Source organism: Molothrus ater, chromosome 2, assembly GCF_012460135.2.
Source record: "Molothrus ater isolate BHLD 08-10-18 breed brown headed cowbird chromosome 2, BPBGC_Mater_1.1, whole genome shotgun sequence".
NCBI classification, from domain to species: Eukaryota; Metazoa; Chordata; class Aves; order Passeriformes; family Icteridae; genus Molothrus; species Molothrus ater.
The window spans coordinates 107031461-107048473 of record NC_050479.2 but is presented as its reverse complement, the minus strand read 5'-3'; the positions used below and the strand labels follow the sequence as shown (position 1 = coordinate 107048473).

The following is a 17013-nucleotide window of genomic DNA, read 5'->3' as shown; positions in this document are numbered from 1 at the left end:
TTTAACAGTTTCTGGAGTTGCACATAATATGTGTAACATTCCATGATTCTCTATCTATTTTTAATTCATTTTCTATTTACTGGGTTTCAAAAAATCTTTAATCCCAAGAAGCACTAGTCACTAAATAAGCTTACCTATTCATAAGTAAAATACATATTTACTTTTTTTGCATGACTGATGGCCTAGACACTTGAAAACACCAAAATACTCTGGTGAGGGGGTACTGGCACAACAAGTTTTAGGGCACAGGAAAGATAAGCATTAAAAAAAAAACAAAACAAAGAACCCAAAAAACAAACAAACCCACCCAAAAAATACCCCACCCAAACAGTGCAGCAGTACTTTAGCTTTCACACAAACTCACAAAAGTGAGACCAATCCATCCTTTATACTACAGGAGAAATGGCTGAAAAGGGATGACTGTTGTCTTTGGTGTCCTTGTGGCAGATTTGGTTTTGCTGAGAGCATGTCATGGTCACAAAGATGCACAGTCCTTGTACAGCTGCAGATGGTGACATTACTACTTACCAACACTAATCTAACAAACATATCAGGTAAATTTTGTGTTTTGTAGCACTGATAGTAATGAGAATCAAGGCCTGGCGAGTCGTGGAGAAAAGGCAAGTGGAAGAGCAGTGACGTACAGAATTGTGGCTCAGTAACTACTGGAGTCAGTTCAACTGAAAATAACTAAAAAGATTTAGCTGTGATTATCAATGCCACTTTATCTGTGACCATCTGAGCCATTGATCAGAACTTATGAAAATATTTCCAGAGACAGAAAGCTAAAAGTATTGAACTCCATCAGTTATTCTGCCCTGACACAAATCTCTACAAACTGCCTGACATTTGCTGTTTGCTCTTCTCCCACACATGTTCCAGTGGCATAGTCTCAGAGCAGAAATTGTACATTTCAGGAGCCTAATAACAGAATACAAATAACAAGTCGTCCTAGTGAATGACCCATAATCTGCAAATGACCCAAAAAAAACATTTTTAGCAAGTAATTTAAAAACTGCACGAATTTGGACTTTTAAACAACTATTTTTAGTGTTCTATGTTATACACACAGGCAAATACAGATTAAGAAAAATAAAACAAAAATATTCACATCAGAAATAACAGGGGATTTTTTCCTGAGTGTGAAATGAAGTAAGTATATAATTGTTACACTAATAGATTCAATTCTCTACCTAATAGATTCAATTCCTTACCACACTGTTAAATCTGTATGTTCTGCAACTCTCTGAAGAAAGAATTTAAAGCAGATGTCAGAACAAAAGGTGTGTACCTTCTAAAATCTGAGTATATTATGATAAAATCATCTTTAGGAAAAATTCACTGACAGCTGTCTCTGAGGAGATTCTGAAAGCTGCATACCACTGTCTAAATAATTGTATCTAAACCCAAACTATTTATGAACCATAAAACTTTGAAGGGAACAACATGCAGTTGTGAGTGTCAAACCTCCACAAGCATGTCTTTCTAAATGATATTATCAAGGGCAAATTCAAATATTAGAGAATTAACAAAGGTTCTTATGGAACTCTGGGTCTAAAGATAGGAAACATGCACTATGTTCTTTCATAAGGAAAGTACTTTTTTTAATTTTAAAAAAAAAATTTTTTGGACTCGATTACTGGAGGACTTAGGTCGTCAATTCCTCCAGAAATTAGTACAAGCCAGGAAATAGAATAGTTCTAAAAAGTCCACAAGATGTCAAAACTGCTTTTAAAAAAGAACATTTTTGGCAGTACCTCTGATATATCCCAGTTGCCCAGCAGATGTGGATCAGCAGCAAGAAATCATGCTCAGACCCTGTGGCTCCAGCACAGCCCTGTGTCATGCCAATGCATGCCACAAACAGAACAGTACAAATGCACCACAGTTCAAGAGAGCTGACAGAGGCACAGTCATAGGAACCAAATGCAAAGATGTATTATTTAGTTTTGGAAAAAACCCTATGCTGTGTCTCAAAGAAAAGGCAGTGAAGTGTTTAGGGTGGGATGTGTTGTGCCATGCTTTGCAGTAACCTGACCAAACCTGCCTGAAGCCAGGGGAGCAATCCTGAGCCCCCAGAGCTTTTCCACAAGGATGTTTCTCTTTCAGAGTGTCATGGGCTCCTGGGGCACACACCACCACCTTTGGTCATCTGCTCTGTCCTGCTAAGCTGAACACAAGCTGTGGCTGAAGACAAGCAAGAGTGTAAAAGCAGCTACTGAGCATGAGGAGACAGCTCTGGTAAAGGCAACTGAGGGGCCAAACTACACCCAAAGAACTTGACAGGCTTCTTCTGCAAAACACCAAGATTTGTCAGCCTTTAACACTGTTACGCTGAGGTATAATTATTTTTGAGTTTCTAAATCTTGAGATTAGGTATGAGAGCACAAACAAATTGTTTGTAGCAATTATTAATTGTATACTCTATTTTTCCTGACTATTCATATATTGAAGAAAGTGCTTGCAACCTGCTGTTTCAACCACTCTTTATTTATCCTTCACATATCTTAAATCATGCTTATGATAATAGTCTACCATATGCTATCTTTTTAAAGATAAGAAAAATAGGATACCAGCTCTGAGCTGAGTAGTAAGAAAAAACCCCAAATATTTCAATTTCAAAACCCTGTAAAGTCAATGAATGCATCAGTTAGTGACTAGATTGCTTGAAGGTCTAAACACCTCACAGTAAATCTAGCACCTCATGTACATAATTGAGAGCTGAAGTAGAAGAAAGTTTCATTTCTCCACTTGGATCTGCTAAACTGTCTGAGCTTTAAAACCAAAATTCAGTTATATATGAATAATGCTTGTTTATGTTAAGTTAGTTCAAGCATCTGGTCTTGAAAATTACTTTCAAAACTGCATTTCAGAGAGTTAGGTGAGTTAAGTATGCAGATTTATAGTGACAGAGACACTGATGGTGGTAGATTTTACTTTTCCCTGGAATCTAGAGGAGAATGAATGCTACATTTTTGTCACAGATAGGCAGCCAGAGTATTTCTCCTTGTGCTTGGTTTTAATTCCTCCTATCTCACATGTTCATAAACACTTTGATAGCTAATGCTTGAAATGGTGTGTTGGTGAGGTAAGAGACAGACTAATGGACAGTACCTGCAGGGGTGAAGGTGAAGGACTGAACTGCAAAACAAGAAAGCAAACACATTGTGAGTTACACACCCTGACACAAAGCACTAATTTGCAGGGCACGAGTTTCCTCTGGAAATCACTCAGTTGGAGCTGAATATCATAATCAGGACATAACAGCTGAGCTTAAAGCACCAACCAGCCAGCAGCCAATGAGAAATGATGGTTGGAAAGATGAGCAGTGAAGTTTGACAGTCACATTTGAAGACTCTCTGTGAGGACATGCTGTACTCCAAGCTGTAAACATTAGGATGAGCTCTGAAGCATGATCTGTTACCCACTTTCCTTGCTGAAAGCATACACAATTTCATGATGCAATCCATGTTCACATCACACTTAGATGCAGCAAATGCCATGAGAAGGAATGAGTTGCACGAGACATGCTGGTCATAATTATTTACAGCTATGCTCTCCAAGTTATAACAGACTGCTCTCAATTCTCCCTCACCCCAATATGCCAACTCACATACAGGACTAATAATCCTCCTGTTTAAGGAAAGTCTAGTCTCAGCTTGTGTCCAAAGCTTTAGGTAGGACTATTTCCTAAGAGAAATAACACCACAGCTGTCTCTAGAATGAAAAAATCTTAGGATCTAGAACAATATTTCATGTATAAGTGTGTGATATATATATTAATTTCTCAGTGAAAACCACCCCACCCCTCAGACAGTAGAAGTTACTGCTATTAAATGAAACAAAAACAAAAACACCTTGGGACAAAGCACAACCCATGAATGACAGAGATCATGTGGTGACACAAAGTGAGGTTCCACAAAAACCAAGAAGGACCAAAAACCACTGGTCTCTACTTCCTCTCTTTCCACTGCTTGTCTTCTTGTCCTTTCACAAAGCCAGTGGAAAACAAATTCAGCAGGAAGGATTGTAAAACAACATGGAATAGTTTTCTGCTGGTTTAGTGAGCCCAGTCAGGACACTGAGGAGTCTGACTATGGCTGAGCTGAACTGGGAACAATTTGGCTGTGACTGATTGTGGGTTTTTGGCAAGTTGTTGCTCAGCCATTTAGGGAACCTGAGCCCTTGGTTTCACATTTGATGACTTGTAAATAGAAAGGCACTTGTGTAACTTACATGTGATATAATGTCAACATTAAATATGCTGTCTTTAACTGGGCAAAGGTTTTCTCTTTTTAAGTGTTAATAAGAACTGCAGGAGAACCTACTGCAATATTTGAAGAACTGGAAGTTTTGTGTGTTAAATTAGGCTTCAGAATAACCCATTTTATGACACATCACCTGACTTCCTAAAAATTCATAAGAATTCTGAAAACAGAATAATACACAAAACAAAGGTTGGAGAAAGGTGAAAATATTTTCATTTGGCAAGAGTATCTAATTTTCCAAATGTAGTTTTCAAAAACTAATTTATAACTGGAGCAAACACTAAATGAAAGAGAACACTTGAAGATGTTCTGCCTCTGAGACAAAACTGTTTATGGCTTCTGCCTTAGGTAAATTTTGACAACACTTCCCTAATACATCACTCTTCAGCTACAGGTATGAAGTCACTGATTAAGTACCTTCATTTATGTGCCATGCATATGGCTTCAGAGACACGGAAATGCACAGGAAAGAAGAAGGAGAAGACAAAAACTCTTTTACTTTCCTTGTAAGGGTCTAGTCTAACTCATATTTGAACACACAAATGATGCTGCAATGCCAACAGAGTGCCTTCTGAGCAAGGAGCAAGAGGAACAGCTAATCCTCTTTGTACTTTTTTAATGCTAGATGTGCTGGAGATGTAAAAATACTGCCTTATGATAATAATGGAATGTGGTACCGAGCGATGCATTTAAAGCTTCTCACACACCAGCAAATTCACAGCATACATTTAAAACAAGCATACAGAATTCACCCAGGACACTTCTGCTGTAAGTTCAATGTAGTTTTTAGATAGGTTTAGTAGCCCCTGTTCTTTTTATGATAGCACCTGCTGAGATGGCAATGAAGTCACTGCTCTTACCAGCATAATTGCTGAGCCCCTTCCTCTTCTTTCTCCGCCAGTAGAGCCAGATGCTGAAACCCATGAGGATGACCCAACATGCACCACCAATGCCAGCTATGAAGGCAGGCTGCTTCACCACATCAGTGATTTGCTCAGTTATGCTGTTGTTATTTTCAGTGATGACAACTTCGTTACGACCTCCTGCACAAGAGAAATTGAGCAGAATGTGGTTATTCCGCATTCTGCAACGCACAGTGGAACAAATTAAACACACAAATTAAAGGCTTCTAAAAAATAGTAATAGATCTCAAAAGAATTACCCACAGTAGAAGAACTTTAGGAAGTAGCAATGCACACCACAATCTCAGTGTTTCTAGAGTAAATCCACGGCCATTTTGCAGATATATATTTGGAAAGGCAGACCCATAGCACACTCCCAAGTAATCTAACAGATGTCAATCCACAGCTTTTTTTTTAACAATATACATATTTGCTAGTTTGTTTTTCCATAATTGTAGACAGAATTCAATAATGAGAAAACGGATCACAGGAAACTAATAAAAAAATAAATCAAGCAATCAATAAATAACTTTTTCCAAATGAGTAATCCAGATACAGAATATGCTACATTAGAAGACGACCAAAAATTCTTACTCAACTCATTTTTTTTCCCCCTGAATGCTAGCTTCCAAATTTGAAATGAACAATAAAATAAATGCACTTTCCACCGGGGCAAAGATGCATTTTCCAGCAATTATTTCAAGGGGAAAGCAGTTCATACAAATTCTAAGTGTACCATCTTTGACACAAAGCAGAAAAATGCACAGTTAACTGCAAGCACCAAACAATCACAGCAACAGATGCTATTTTTTCCACCTAGAATATGCATGCAAATTCCTAATATCAACCTGCAAGAAATAATTATTACTTGGAGTACCAATTAGTGACACGCATCAAAAAATTACTATATAGGATCTTAAATTGCATGTTACAGCAGAAGACTGCAAATTTCAGTAGATGCTCCCGTTGGTTTTTTCCCCTCTTTCTCTAAAAGGGAACTTTTCAAAAGAAAAAGCTTGGCATTTAGCTTGAAAACAAATGCTCATAAAAATCTGAATGGAAATCCAGGAAATGCTAAAGCATATCGTTCCAGGGCCAGCACTTTCAAATTGTCAAAAATAGTTACTTTTAAAATTAGGAAATGCAGAACATATTTTTCTAAAAAAAAACCCCAAATTTTATTCTATGCATATTTTATGTAAACTGCCCACATCTGCAGTTTTGAAATTCATGAAAGATTATCCATCCTTTCCAGTAAAAGCATTTATATAGCTCAATCCTTGAAATGTTTATGCAATATTACCAGATGCCTGCATGCACGCTGAAGAGCTGCAGGAGTAGCTACTCCATTGAGACAAAGAAGATGTAAACAATATGATTCTCAATTATGAGAGTCTATCACACACATAAAGGTAGTTGAACATTGCAGTAAAACACTGAAATGGTCACTTGGAGGAAATTATTAGAAGCATTGTATCACTGAGCCATGCTGTGAAAATGTACATATTCCTTTTCTATAATTCAGCAATGCTTAGATTTACTTCTTCCAGCAGAGCAGCTTGCTGCCTCCAGCCTAAAGGCAGCACTCAGGGTCTCTGGCTGGAGCAGATCTGAGAAGTCTGACACTTCCAGCCCCATTTCCACTGACACCTCTTTGCAGGTGACCTGGATTTCACACAGCCATGTTTTATAGAAGGGGATCCTTTGAGAAGGTCCCTCTGGGACTGCCTCTGCCCAGCACTGCCCCTGCCAAGATGCAGCTTCAGGCCCTCAGTAGTGCTCAGAGCTGGGCTGGGTTAATCAGGAAGAAATGCAGTGCCCTGCATGCCATTGCTATCACACTGCTGATGAGTTTATTAGGCTTCCTCTCTTTCAGCACCATAGCAATATTTAGTACTGATGACTGTCTGCTTTGGCAATCAGACTGTGGAAGCTGTGCTAGAGCCTGGCTTGCTTTCAGTTGTTCAGGGCAAGGAACAAAACAGGCTCCCAGCAAGCAGAACAGGTCCCACAGAAAGATGCTGTCAGATGTACAAAAAGTGCACCAGTACTGATGTCATGCACCAATCTATACTGGCCATGCTGGGAAGCTGTACCAGCAGCAGGCTCTGGGAGCTGCAGCTGTTCTTTGCCACACTTGCATCTTTTGTCTTGCCACTGCCAAAAGCCCAATGGCTTCCAGGCCTGATTCAGTGAGAATGAAACTGAGTGAGCAGCTGTGGCAAGGAAAGAAAGCAGGCAGCAGTGGCTGCTTTATCTGGTTTTCCATGTTTTTTTCTACCCATGGAACCAATCCATAGGAGCACCCCAGTGCTGAAAGAGGAAGGGCTGACAGTAAAACTAATAGAAAGGGGCTCTCCATGGCACGCTCTTCCAGACACAAAATCGATTTTCTAGTAGAAATCAGCATGGGAGTTGGAGCTGCTCTAATTACCATTAACTTGCAGTTAATTTCTGTGCCCTTTAGAGGAGAGGCCAAAGCAGTGGGACAGTGAGGAAACAGGTAGGCTTGGCACTGCTTCAGACACGGCTGTGCTACCAAGGCAGGGAAGTGCTGGAGACATCAGCTTTGGGAGTGGGTGCTCCTGGATTCAAGAATGAGTTCTTTTCACTAAAGCCTCCAAAAACATCTGAGGATCCTGTCTTCTCTAGGATCAGAAAACAGTCTTCTGAAAAGGGAGGATGGGAGAGCAAACTGCAAAGTGCCTGGGAAGAGGTTTCAGTGGATTGTACGCTCTTCCTCTCTTCTAGGGGAAGATACAATCTGTCTCCAAATTACCTTCTAAAGTTTGCAGTCTGGCTGTTTGCTCTTACCCTTCTGTGCCTAGCAATTACAACCGCAAAAGTAATAATTCATTTAAATGTCAAAATAACATATGCTTTGTGAATTTGATGACGGAAGAATAAATGGAGACAGATGAATGTTACCCACTGACTTTTGATAAAATTAATATAATTGTTGGGGGTTGGGGAAACAAACAGCATTAGTCTTGTACTTCTTTATGTAATATTTAAGCAGAAGTAATAAATATGTCATCCAAGGTACCAGTGTACTATTTCATGTACTGCAGGTGGTTCTGTAACAATGCTGTCAGTTCAACTAATTAGAACATAGACAAGGGAAGTGTGCGACCTGCAACGCTCCATTGTTCCTGAAGACAAAACCATAATGAAATATAATGTCTTCCTCCCATTGGAGAGTAATGAAGAACAAAACTAATTTGTCGGACCAAAAATTAATTAGACACATCAGATTCGATTGTACCTATTACTGTGAAAGTTTGCAGCTGTTCCTCATATCATTATGCCAATGATGGAATGTAAGAGGGACCAGGCCAACTGATGAAGAGAAATAATAGCTACAGCATTAACCAGCATTGCCCTTATTCCAATTTTACTTCTGGTTTTCCAAGTGAATGTTTTTTAGCATATCATTAGTGATCATAAAAGTTTTATTCTTGATTCTCTTTGAGTCTTCCGTAAAATTTTTCAACATCCTGGTTCAAGCATAGGCACAAGATTCCTGTAACAGTGAGATAATTTCTAACTAAAGGAATCATATACTTCGTACTGCTTCCTATTCTCCTTTTTATGCTTTCTGGATTGTCACAAGTCTGTTATCTAAAATTACACTGGGAGGCCAGTAGTTGATTATCCACCATGAAAACCAGTTATTTTCAGAAAAAAAAGCCTGAAACATTTTTAGAAGAATGAATCCTGTATTTAAAAATAACACCTCTTTTTATACATTGTACTCTGTGTTTCATGACTATTAAAAGTTTTTACTGCTTAGAAACACAGCTTAACTCTCCTGCACCACTGACCTGCTCTCTCCATAATTCAGCATTTCTGGAGCTGTTCATTCTGTTTGCAAGTTGTTAAATGGTATAGATAAGCAACAGATCATTTAGATCTCTATTATAATAACTCAATAATGCTTTCCCATTCATTATGATGTTTTGAGGTTTATTCATTAGCTCATTTTAAATCCATGTAACTAGGGTTTTTTTAAATTTACTTAGAAAATAATTTTCATATTTTATGATTTTGATTCCCATTCAAACATTGAATGGTGCCAACTCAGGTTTTTCAGAAATGGTATCACCTAAACATTGCTACAATTATCAAGGAAATTTATAGTCTGAGAAATAACTGCTAGCAATTCATAATCAATAGCAAAATTGGGCCTAAAGAAAAGGGAGATACAGACCATATATGTAATAAACACATCCACCTTCAGGTTCCAAAAAAACCCCCCAGAAATGACAACAAAAACATAACCCAAACAGAAACTACTCCCTGTAACTTCTCATGCAAATGACTCTTAAATATACAAAGACATCACCAAACAAACTTATTGAAGCAGACATTCTGGGATCATTTAAGGAACAAATAAATATCACTAAGAATTCTGGGAATCATCCAGTAAAGACTTTTGGTGCAAGTATAACTCACAACACATTAAGTGACACAGGCTACCCATGTACTTAAAATGCAATACACTCATTGTGCTTTGCTGGAATAAGTGCAGTGTATGTCCTGCCTAGTTAGATGGACCCCTTAGTGAAATAATTTTAAAAAAAGGTCCTGGTTTCTTGCATTTTCAAAAAATCAATTTTTTGTTTTCACCTCTGGATATCTTTTTTCCCCTCTTTTCTTTGGTGTTTCTGTGGCTGTCTTTTCTAAACCAAGTGCTACCTTCACTTCCACTCTTGTATTTCTGTCTCCAGTGACACTTCAAAGGTGAAGTATCCTAGCTTCTGTTTTGATGAATGGAGAACCTGAATATCAGTGAACATTTAAGCAAAGCTTATGGGATGGCCTTTTCTGAGGATCTACACATAATAGACTAGTCCATGTTTGTGACAGTGTATTGACAATATTTTCTAGAAAGAAAATATTTAGTAACAACGGAAGTCCCCCAAACTGTGGAGAGCCAGGGATCCGCGTGCGGAAGATCTCGGGCTGTACGGGTAGATAAGGAGGCCCCCCTCATCCTGCAGTCTGACCTTTGCTCTGTACCCACCCGGCCGGACGCGAGCAGAGGGAAATGACACAGACTGCCCAAGCCATAAATACCCCCTAAGACCCCTCAATAAACGCCATTTTGCTGTCCACCACATTGGTGTATGTAGCATTGGACCGAGCGACCCTGGGCCTTGGGTCACCGTGCCGGTCCTCCCGAACCAGGTCGCCACGCCGTAACGGCAACATCTGGTGCCGAAACCCGGGAAGAAGTTGCAGCGCCCGGAGTTCGGGATTCCGCCTGGACAGGGGACCGGCGGCTGCACAGCAGGCCTAGTGCAGCGGGGGGGACGCCCCCGGACCAGCGTGGACCATGGAGGCCATAGCGAAGGTCGTAACTCAGATGCATGCTCAATGGGGGATTGATTGTAAGCTAAAAGATTTATGTCTTGCTATACCGAGACTTATTAAGCTGGGGGTGATAGAGAGCCCAGTGGGTATTCTCCATCCGGAGATATGGGATACTTGTACAAAGGTTTTAGCCGAGGAGACTATTTCCTCAGGCTCAGGGAAAGCTCTAAAGTCATGGGGCAGAGTCATGCAGGCTCTGCAGAAAGCTAGAGAAGAACAGGAGACCTGGAAAGCCGCGCAGGCTTGGTTATTAGCCACGCCGCAGTTGGGGGTGGGCGCGGCAACGCAAACCACGGAGGGATTCGATCAGATCGGCACCGCGGAACCGCGAGCGCCGGATTCCCCCGAGCAGACCGCCCTACCATCAGAGGGGGGGGAAAGCGCGCGGGCGTTTTGGCGGGGGTTAACGGAGGAAGCGCGGGAGGCAGCGAAATCGCCGGACCCCGACGGGGTGGATAAAAGCGCACCCCCTCCATATGCGTCTGAGAACGGCGCCGAACCGCGTGTTCAGGGCGGAAAGGGAAACACGGGGGGCGGAAATGCAGTCAGCCTGCTTAACAACGCATGCGCAGGCGAGCGGGGGGACGGGGCGGCCCCCGCGGAGGAGCGTAAGGCCAATCAGAGCGCTCAGTTCTCTTTAGGTCCTTATAGGACAAGGACCTCCCCCAGCAGGAGGCGGGGGGACCCCAGGGGGAGGGAACGGCCCGACCCTCGCAAGAAGGGGCGGGGTCGGAGCCCGAGAAAAAGGCAGAGCAGCCCGGAAACATCCGGGCAGTCGACTTCTGACTCGGACTCGGACTCGAGCTCCGACCTCGAGAGGGGATCGGAAAGTTCCGACTCAGATTCCGGCTTTAACAAAAGGAGACCAGCGGCATATAAGGTCACTAGCCACAGCGCTCCTGCATGGGTGAAGGGGATACCGGAGAAAGATCGAACTCTGCTTACAGACTGGCGTAAAATAAAAATAGCGTGTGCCGAATGGACTCCGTCGGCAAAACTGGTGTTCCCGGTTCGGGTGGGGGGAGCCGGCGGGAATCAAAGGACCTATTCCCCGGTAAACCCGAAAGACGTGCAGGCAATTACTAAAGCAATTGCAGATAGGGGAATTAATTCTGCCATGGTTTCCACACTCATTGACAGCGTTTTTGGCGGGGATGACATGTTACCTTTTGATATTAAGCAGACTTGCAGAATGATTTTTGATGGGGCAGGGATGATCGTTTTTAAGCAGGAATGGGAGGATAACTGTATTAAGCAGCTGGCCCTGGTAACAGGGGCAGACCATCCACTGCACGGCTCCAGCATACAGAGGCTAATGGGCACAGACCCTACAATGATCACCCCTCAGGCACAGGCTGAGGGTTTGCGGGCACATGAGGTTATGACAACAACCCGTGCTGCCCGAGAAGCCATCCGCGTTGCTTCCAAAGTAATAGCCAAACCGTCGCCTTGGTCCACAATAAAGCAGAGTGAGAGTGAAAGTTTCACTCAGTTTGTGGATCGTTTACAAGCTGCCTTGGACTCCTCAACATTACCCTCAGAGGCAAAGGGTCCTGTGCTGGCAGAGTGCCTACGCCAGCAATGCAACTCAGCCACCAAGGACATTTTAAGATCACTGCCGCAAGGGTCTAATCTAGCTGCCATGATCAGACACGTTGCAAAGGAAGAACACCTAGCTCCCATTCAAGCAGCAGTTCACACTGCAATAACGAGTGTCATGGCATGCTTTAAGTGTGGCCAAGCTGGGCACGTGGCAACAAACTGCCCCCAGTCAGGGCGCCCACCAGTAGCTGCTCTACCACGCCAGGGGAGACCCAGGGGACCATGCTGGGCATGTGGAAAGAAAGGGCATTTAGCTAGGGAATGCAGATCCAGGCATCAGGGAAACGGGAAAGGGAGGGGGCAGCCGGGCCGTATCCAGCCTCCTCCCACTTGGAACATGCAGCGGCCCAGCTACAGCAACCCCCAATGGGGCACAGGGCTTTCATGCCCACCACCTCCACCCCCTCAGGGAGCGACCAACTTTGTCGCCCAGCCAATGGCTCAATCGAACCCATCTGCACCTCAGGAATACCAAGAACAGCTCCCTGGGGCCGAGGCCCCTGGGTGGCTTTGGCCATGAAAGCATGGGAACGGGACCCATGGGTGGCCTTCGCCGCGAAGGTGGGGAAACACCCACTGATCGTGTGGGCAGTGTGTCGTCTCCACAACAGCTCCGACGACTCGGCCATCTGCCTTCCCTTTTGGGTGGACACAGGGTCAGATGTCACCGTCATCCCAGACATACATTGGCCTCGACCATGGAAGCTAGAAGTAGCCTCCATGGTGGGCGGAATTGGAGGGCTGTCCCGAGCCCACAAGAGCACCCAACCCGTGGCAATAACCCTCTGCACCGAGAAAGGACCAGGAAGAACTATTACCCTCACTGCATATGTGATGTCGGACTGCCCACCCTTGCTAGGGAGAGATGCCCTAGCCCTGCTGGATGTTAGGGTGACAAATTTATTCTAAGGGCCACTGTCACGTACCCGCCATTGCCCATCAAACTGACTTGGAAATCAGCCGACCCAGTGTGGGTCGAACAGTGGCCCTTGTCAACGCCTCGAATGACTGCCCTCATTGAGTTAGTTAGCCGTGAATTACACAAGAATCATATAGAACCCTCCACGAGTCCATGGAACACTCCGATCTTCGTAATACCTAAGCGATCTGGTGAAGGCTTTCGTCTTCTGCACGACTTGCGAGAAGTGAACAAGAGAATCCAGCCTATGGGCCCTGTGCAAACTTCGCTGCCCATGAACTCTGTGATACCAAAAGGACAACCCTGTGCAGTGCTCGACATCAAAGACTGCTTCTTTTCTATTCCCCTGCACGAAGACGACAAGGAGCGTTTTGCCTTCTCCATCGTCTTCCCAAACAGCCAGCGGCCTAACCTACGCTTCCAATGGAGGATGCTTCCACAAGGAATGCTCAACTCCCCAACTATCTGCCAGATCGCCGTGGGCCGAGCGCTAGCACCAGTCCGGCAGAGCAATCCGACTGTAACCATCGTGCAGTACATGGACGACATCCTGATCGCCGCACCATCCACGAGACAAGTGGACCAGCTGGTGTCTACCATCTCCGAGACCTTAAGGACAAATGGCTTTGAGGTAGCGAGCGCAAAGATAAAAAGGGGACCGTGCGTGACCTTCCTAGGAGTGGGAATCACAAGCTCCTACATAACTCCTCCCCAGATGAAAATCCGCCGAGACATCAAGACGCTCCACGACATGCAACAGCTGGTAGGGTCCTTACAGTGGCTCCGCAACATCGTCCTGATTCCTCCCGAGGTCATGGACCCTCTGAATGACCTCTTGAAAGGGAAGAACCCATGGGAGCAAAAAACCCTGACACCGGAAGCGGTAAGCTCGCTCAACTTCATCGAACGTCAGATGTCAGAGAGCATGCTTGCCAGATGGGACTCAAGTGCTCCAGTCGATCTGTATGTCCACTTTACAAAAAAGGGGGGAGTGGGAGCCTTAGCCCAAGGACCCCCCGACAAGGCCCAACCAATACTATGGGTGGTTTTGGGGAAACCGTCGCGTGCCTTTTCCCCGGGAGTCGAGTGCCTCTGCAGCCTCATCATGAAAGGCAGGAAACTCGCCCTAAGACATCTGGGCATCGAACCTTCCAGGATAAGCTTGCCTCTCCGCAAACAGCTCTCTGCGCAGTCAACAACAATATCGGAATATCTAGCCATAGCCCTCACAGGCTTTGGAGGAGAGATTCGCTACGCGGAGAAACCCCCTTGGACTCGGCTGCTCACGGTCATCGATATCGACCTCCCACCAAAAGTACTTGACCGACCGCGGGCGGGACCAACCATCTTCACGGACGCATCATCGCAGACCTCCACTGCGGCGGCAGTATGGCAGTCAGGAGAACAGTGGCAATGTGTCAAGGCAACCGACCCCACGCTTTCGGTCCAACAGCTTGAAGCAGCAGCTGTAGTGCTAGCGTGCGGACTGTTCCCAGAAGAACACCTTAACATTGTGACTGATTCCATATTTGTGGCCAAGCTCTGCCTAGCCATGTCCGGACCAGGTGTGTCAGTGTCCACAGTGGCAACAATGCTGGAGGAAGCACTCTACTCACGGAAAGGCACCATATCAGTCATCCACGTCAACAGCCACGACCCGATCAAAGGATTCTACCAAATAGGCAACGACAAGGCTGACGCTGCCGCAAAGGGCGTATGGACACTGAAGGAAGCTCGTCAGTTGCACGAATCCCTTCACATCGGAGCTAAAGCGCTTGCGTAAAGGTGCGGGATTTCTACTGTGGACGCAAAGCACGTCGTCGCTACGTGCCCCCACTGCCAGAAGTCGCCACTGTGGTCGAGTGGCGTCAACCCCAGAGGCCTCAAAGCCTCAGAAATATGGCAAACAGACTTTACACAATGTCAGCTGTTGAAACCCCGAATGTGGCTCGCAGTTACCGTAGATACGTACAGCGGCATGATTGTGGCCACACAGCATCTCAAGACCGATTCCAAAGCAACCATCCAACATTGGCTAACAGCCATGGCATGGCTTGGAGTTCCAAAACAGATCAAAACAGATAACGGCCCAAACTTCATCTCAAAGGTAGTCCAAGCATTTGCCTCAAAATGGAACATCGCCTTGGTGCATGGCATCCCATACAACAGCACCGGGCAAGCCATCGTCGAAAGAGCAAACCAGACTCTGAAAACTAAGCTGGAAGTGCTAGCAAAGGCAGAAGGCTTCACCAATGCCATTCCCCCGGGTGACCAGGCGCGCATGCTGGCAACTGCGCTGCTAGCGTTAAATCAATTCCCTAGGGGGGACGAAACAAACAGTCCAGCTCAGAGACACTGGGCCACTCGGGCACTAGAGGAAGGCCCACGGGTGGTGGTCAAAAATGAACTAGGGGAGTGGGAACAGGGTTGGAGATTAGTGCTCACGGGGCGGGGATATGCGGCCGTTAAAAAAGACGGGGATGTTAAATGGTGTCCACTCAAATCTATCAAACCAGACCTTCATAGGGAAACTCATGAGAATTGTGAGACTTTGTTCGCAGGACTGGATCATTGGACGTCCCCGAAACTCATATGCCCCACTACTGGGAAAGAGAGAGAGGCCAACAAGCAACCCGACATCACCTGAGAAGCTCGCGCCATCAAAATTAAAGCAGCACCGGTATCTCTGTGTAATCTTGTTTCTAGAGTTAGTAGGCGGAGGACAAGCAGACACAAAACATTACCCTCACCAGCCATTCAGGTGGGTTCTACGCCATCTCTCAGGTGAGGGGGTCATCAAAGAAATTGTTACAGCTGACATCCCATCTTTCGAGTTCAGGTTAAAAGACATTTTTCCCATGCATACAGGGCACCCCAGATTTCAGGAGACAACAGTATTTGGGATGTACTGGTGCCCTGCTTCCAACCCAGGAAAAAGTTATTGTAATTACCCAGGGCATGGATATTGTGGATATTGGGGGTGTGAAACTATTGTGATAAGCAATAGATGGACGCCTCAACAGCCAGATAAGTTCCTGCAAATTAAGTACACTCCACACGGCTGTATCGAACCAAAATATGACGGAGATGGGTATGCGCTTATGCCCGGAGGCTTGAAACAGCACACTTGCACAGGTTATATAATGACAATCCTGCAGCCGACCCATGAAGCCTGGGCCACAGGTAAAGTGTGGACAGCGTATGCTCATCTCCCTAGCCGCAGCATCTGGGCGAACATACAAATTATCAGACTCCCAGCCTCAATATCCCAATCAGTCGGACCCAATCCGGTTCTAGTAGTAAGTAGGCCCAGGGAAGAGATCGCAGCTAACGGTAGTTCTAGCCGCGAAACACAGAGGTCGAAACTAGCCTCCCCATCCGATCTCTTAACCAAACCAACCCTCTCCAGTCCATTCTTAAGCGTGTTAAATGCTACCTTCTTATCGTTAAACCAATCCAACCCGAACTTCACAGAATCATGCTGGTTATGCTATGATGCACAACCCCCTTTTTACGAAGGTGTTGCCTTCGATCTCCCATTCATCTTCTCTAAGTCAAACAATCCACGCCAATGCAGATGGGACACCCCCCGGAGAGGTATCACCCTAAGTCAGGTTACGGGCCAGGGCAAATGCTTTGGCAATGCAACCTTGGCAAAGCAGATGGGCAACGTCTGCAAGGAATTTGTCAAACTTAAGGGAGGGAAGTTCCAGTGGGTGATCCCAGCTGCATCGGGAATGTGGGTCTGTCACAAATCCGGGGTAAGCCCCTGTGTACTCCTTGACAAATTCGACCATTCTACTGACTTTTGTGTCCAAGTTCTAATTGTCCCCAGAGTCCTGTATCGCCAGGAAGAAGAGGTGTACCGCTTGTTCGAGGAACCCAACCGGCTCTACAAACGAGAGGTGATAACAGGTGTCACCATCGCAATGCTCCTCGGTCTAGG

General features: G+C 44.8%; 1 protein-coding gene across 2 annotated transcripts in view; it reads right to left on the bottom strand.

The window, feature by feature from the left end:
* Nucleotides 1–17013, bottom strand: part of ROBO2 (roundabout guidance receptor 2) — an 875524-nt gene that overhangs the window by 58637 nt on the left and 799874 nt on the right. For both annotated transcript variants that reach the window (XM_054517862.1, XM_054517859.1), the window contains one exon: nt 5129–5311. In XM_054517862.1, coding sequence (XP_054373837.1) covers nt 5129–5311 — 183 coding nt within the window. The remainder of the gene's footprint in view (nt 1–5128; nt 5312–17013) is intronic.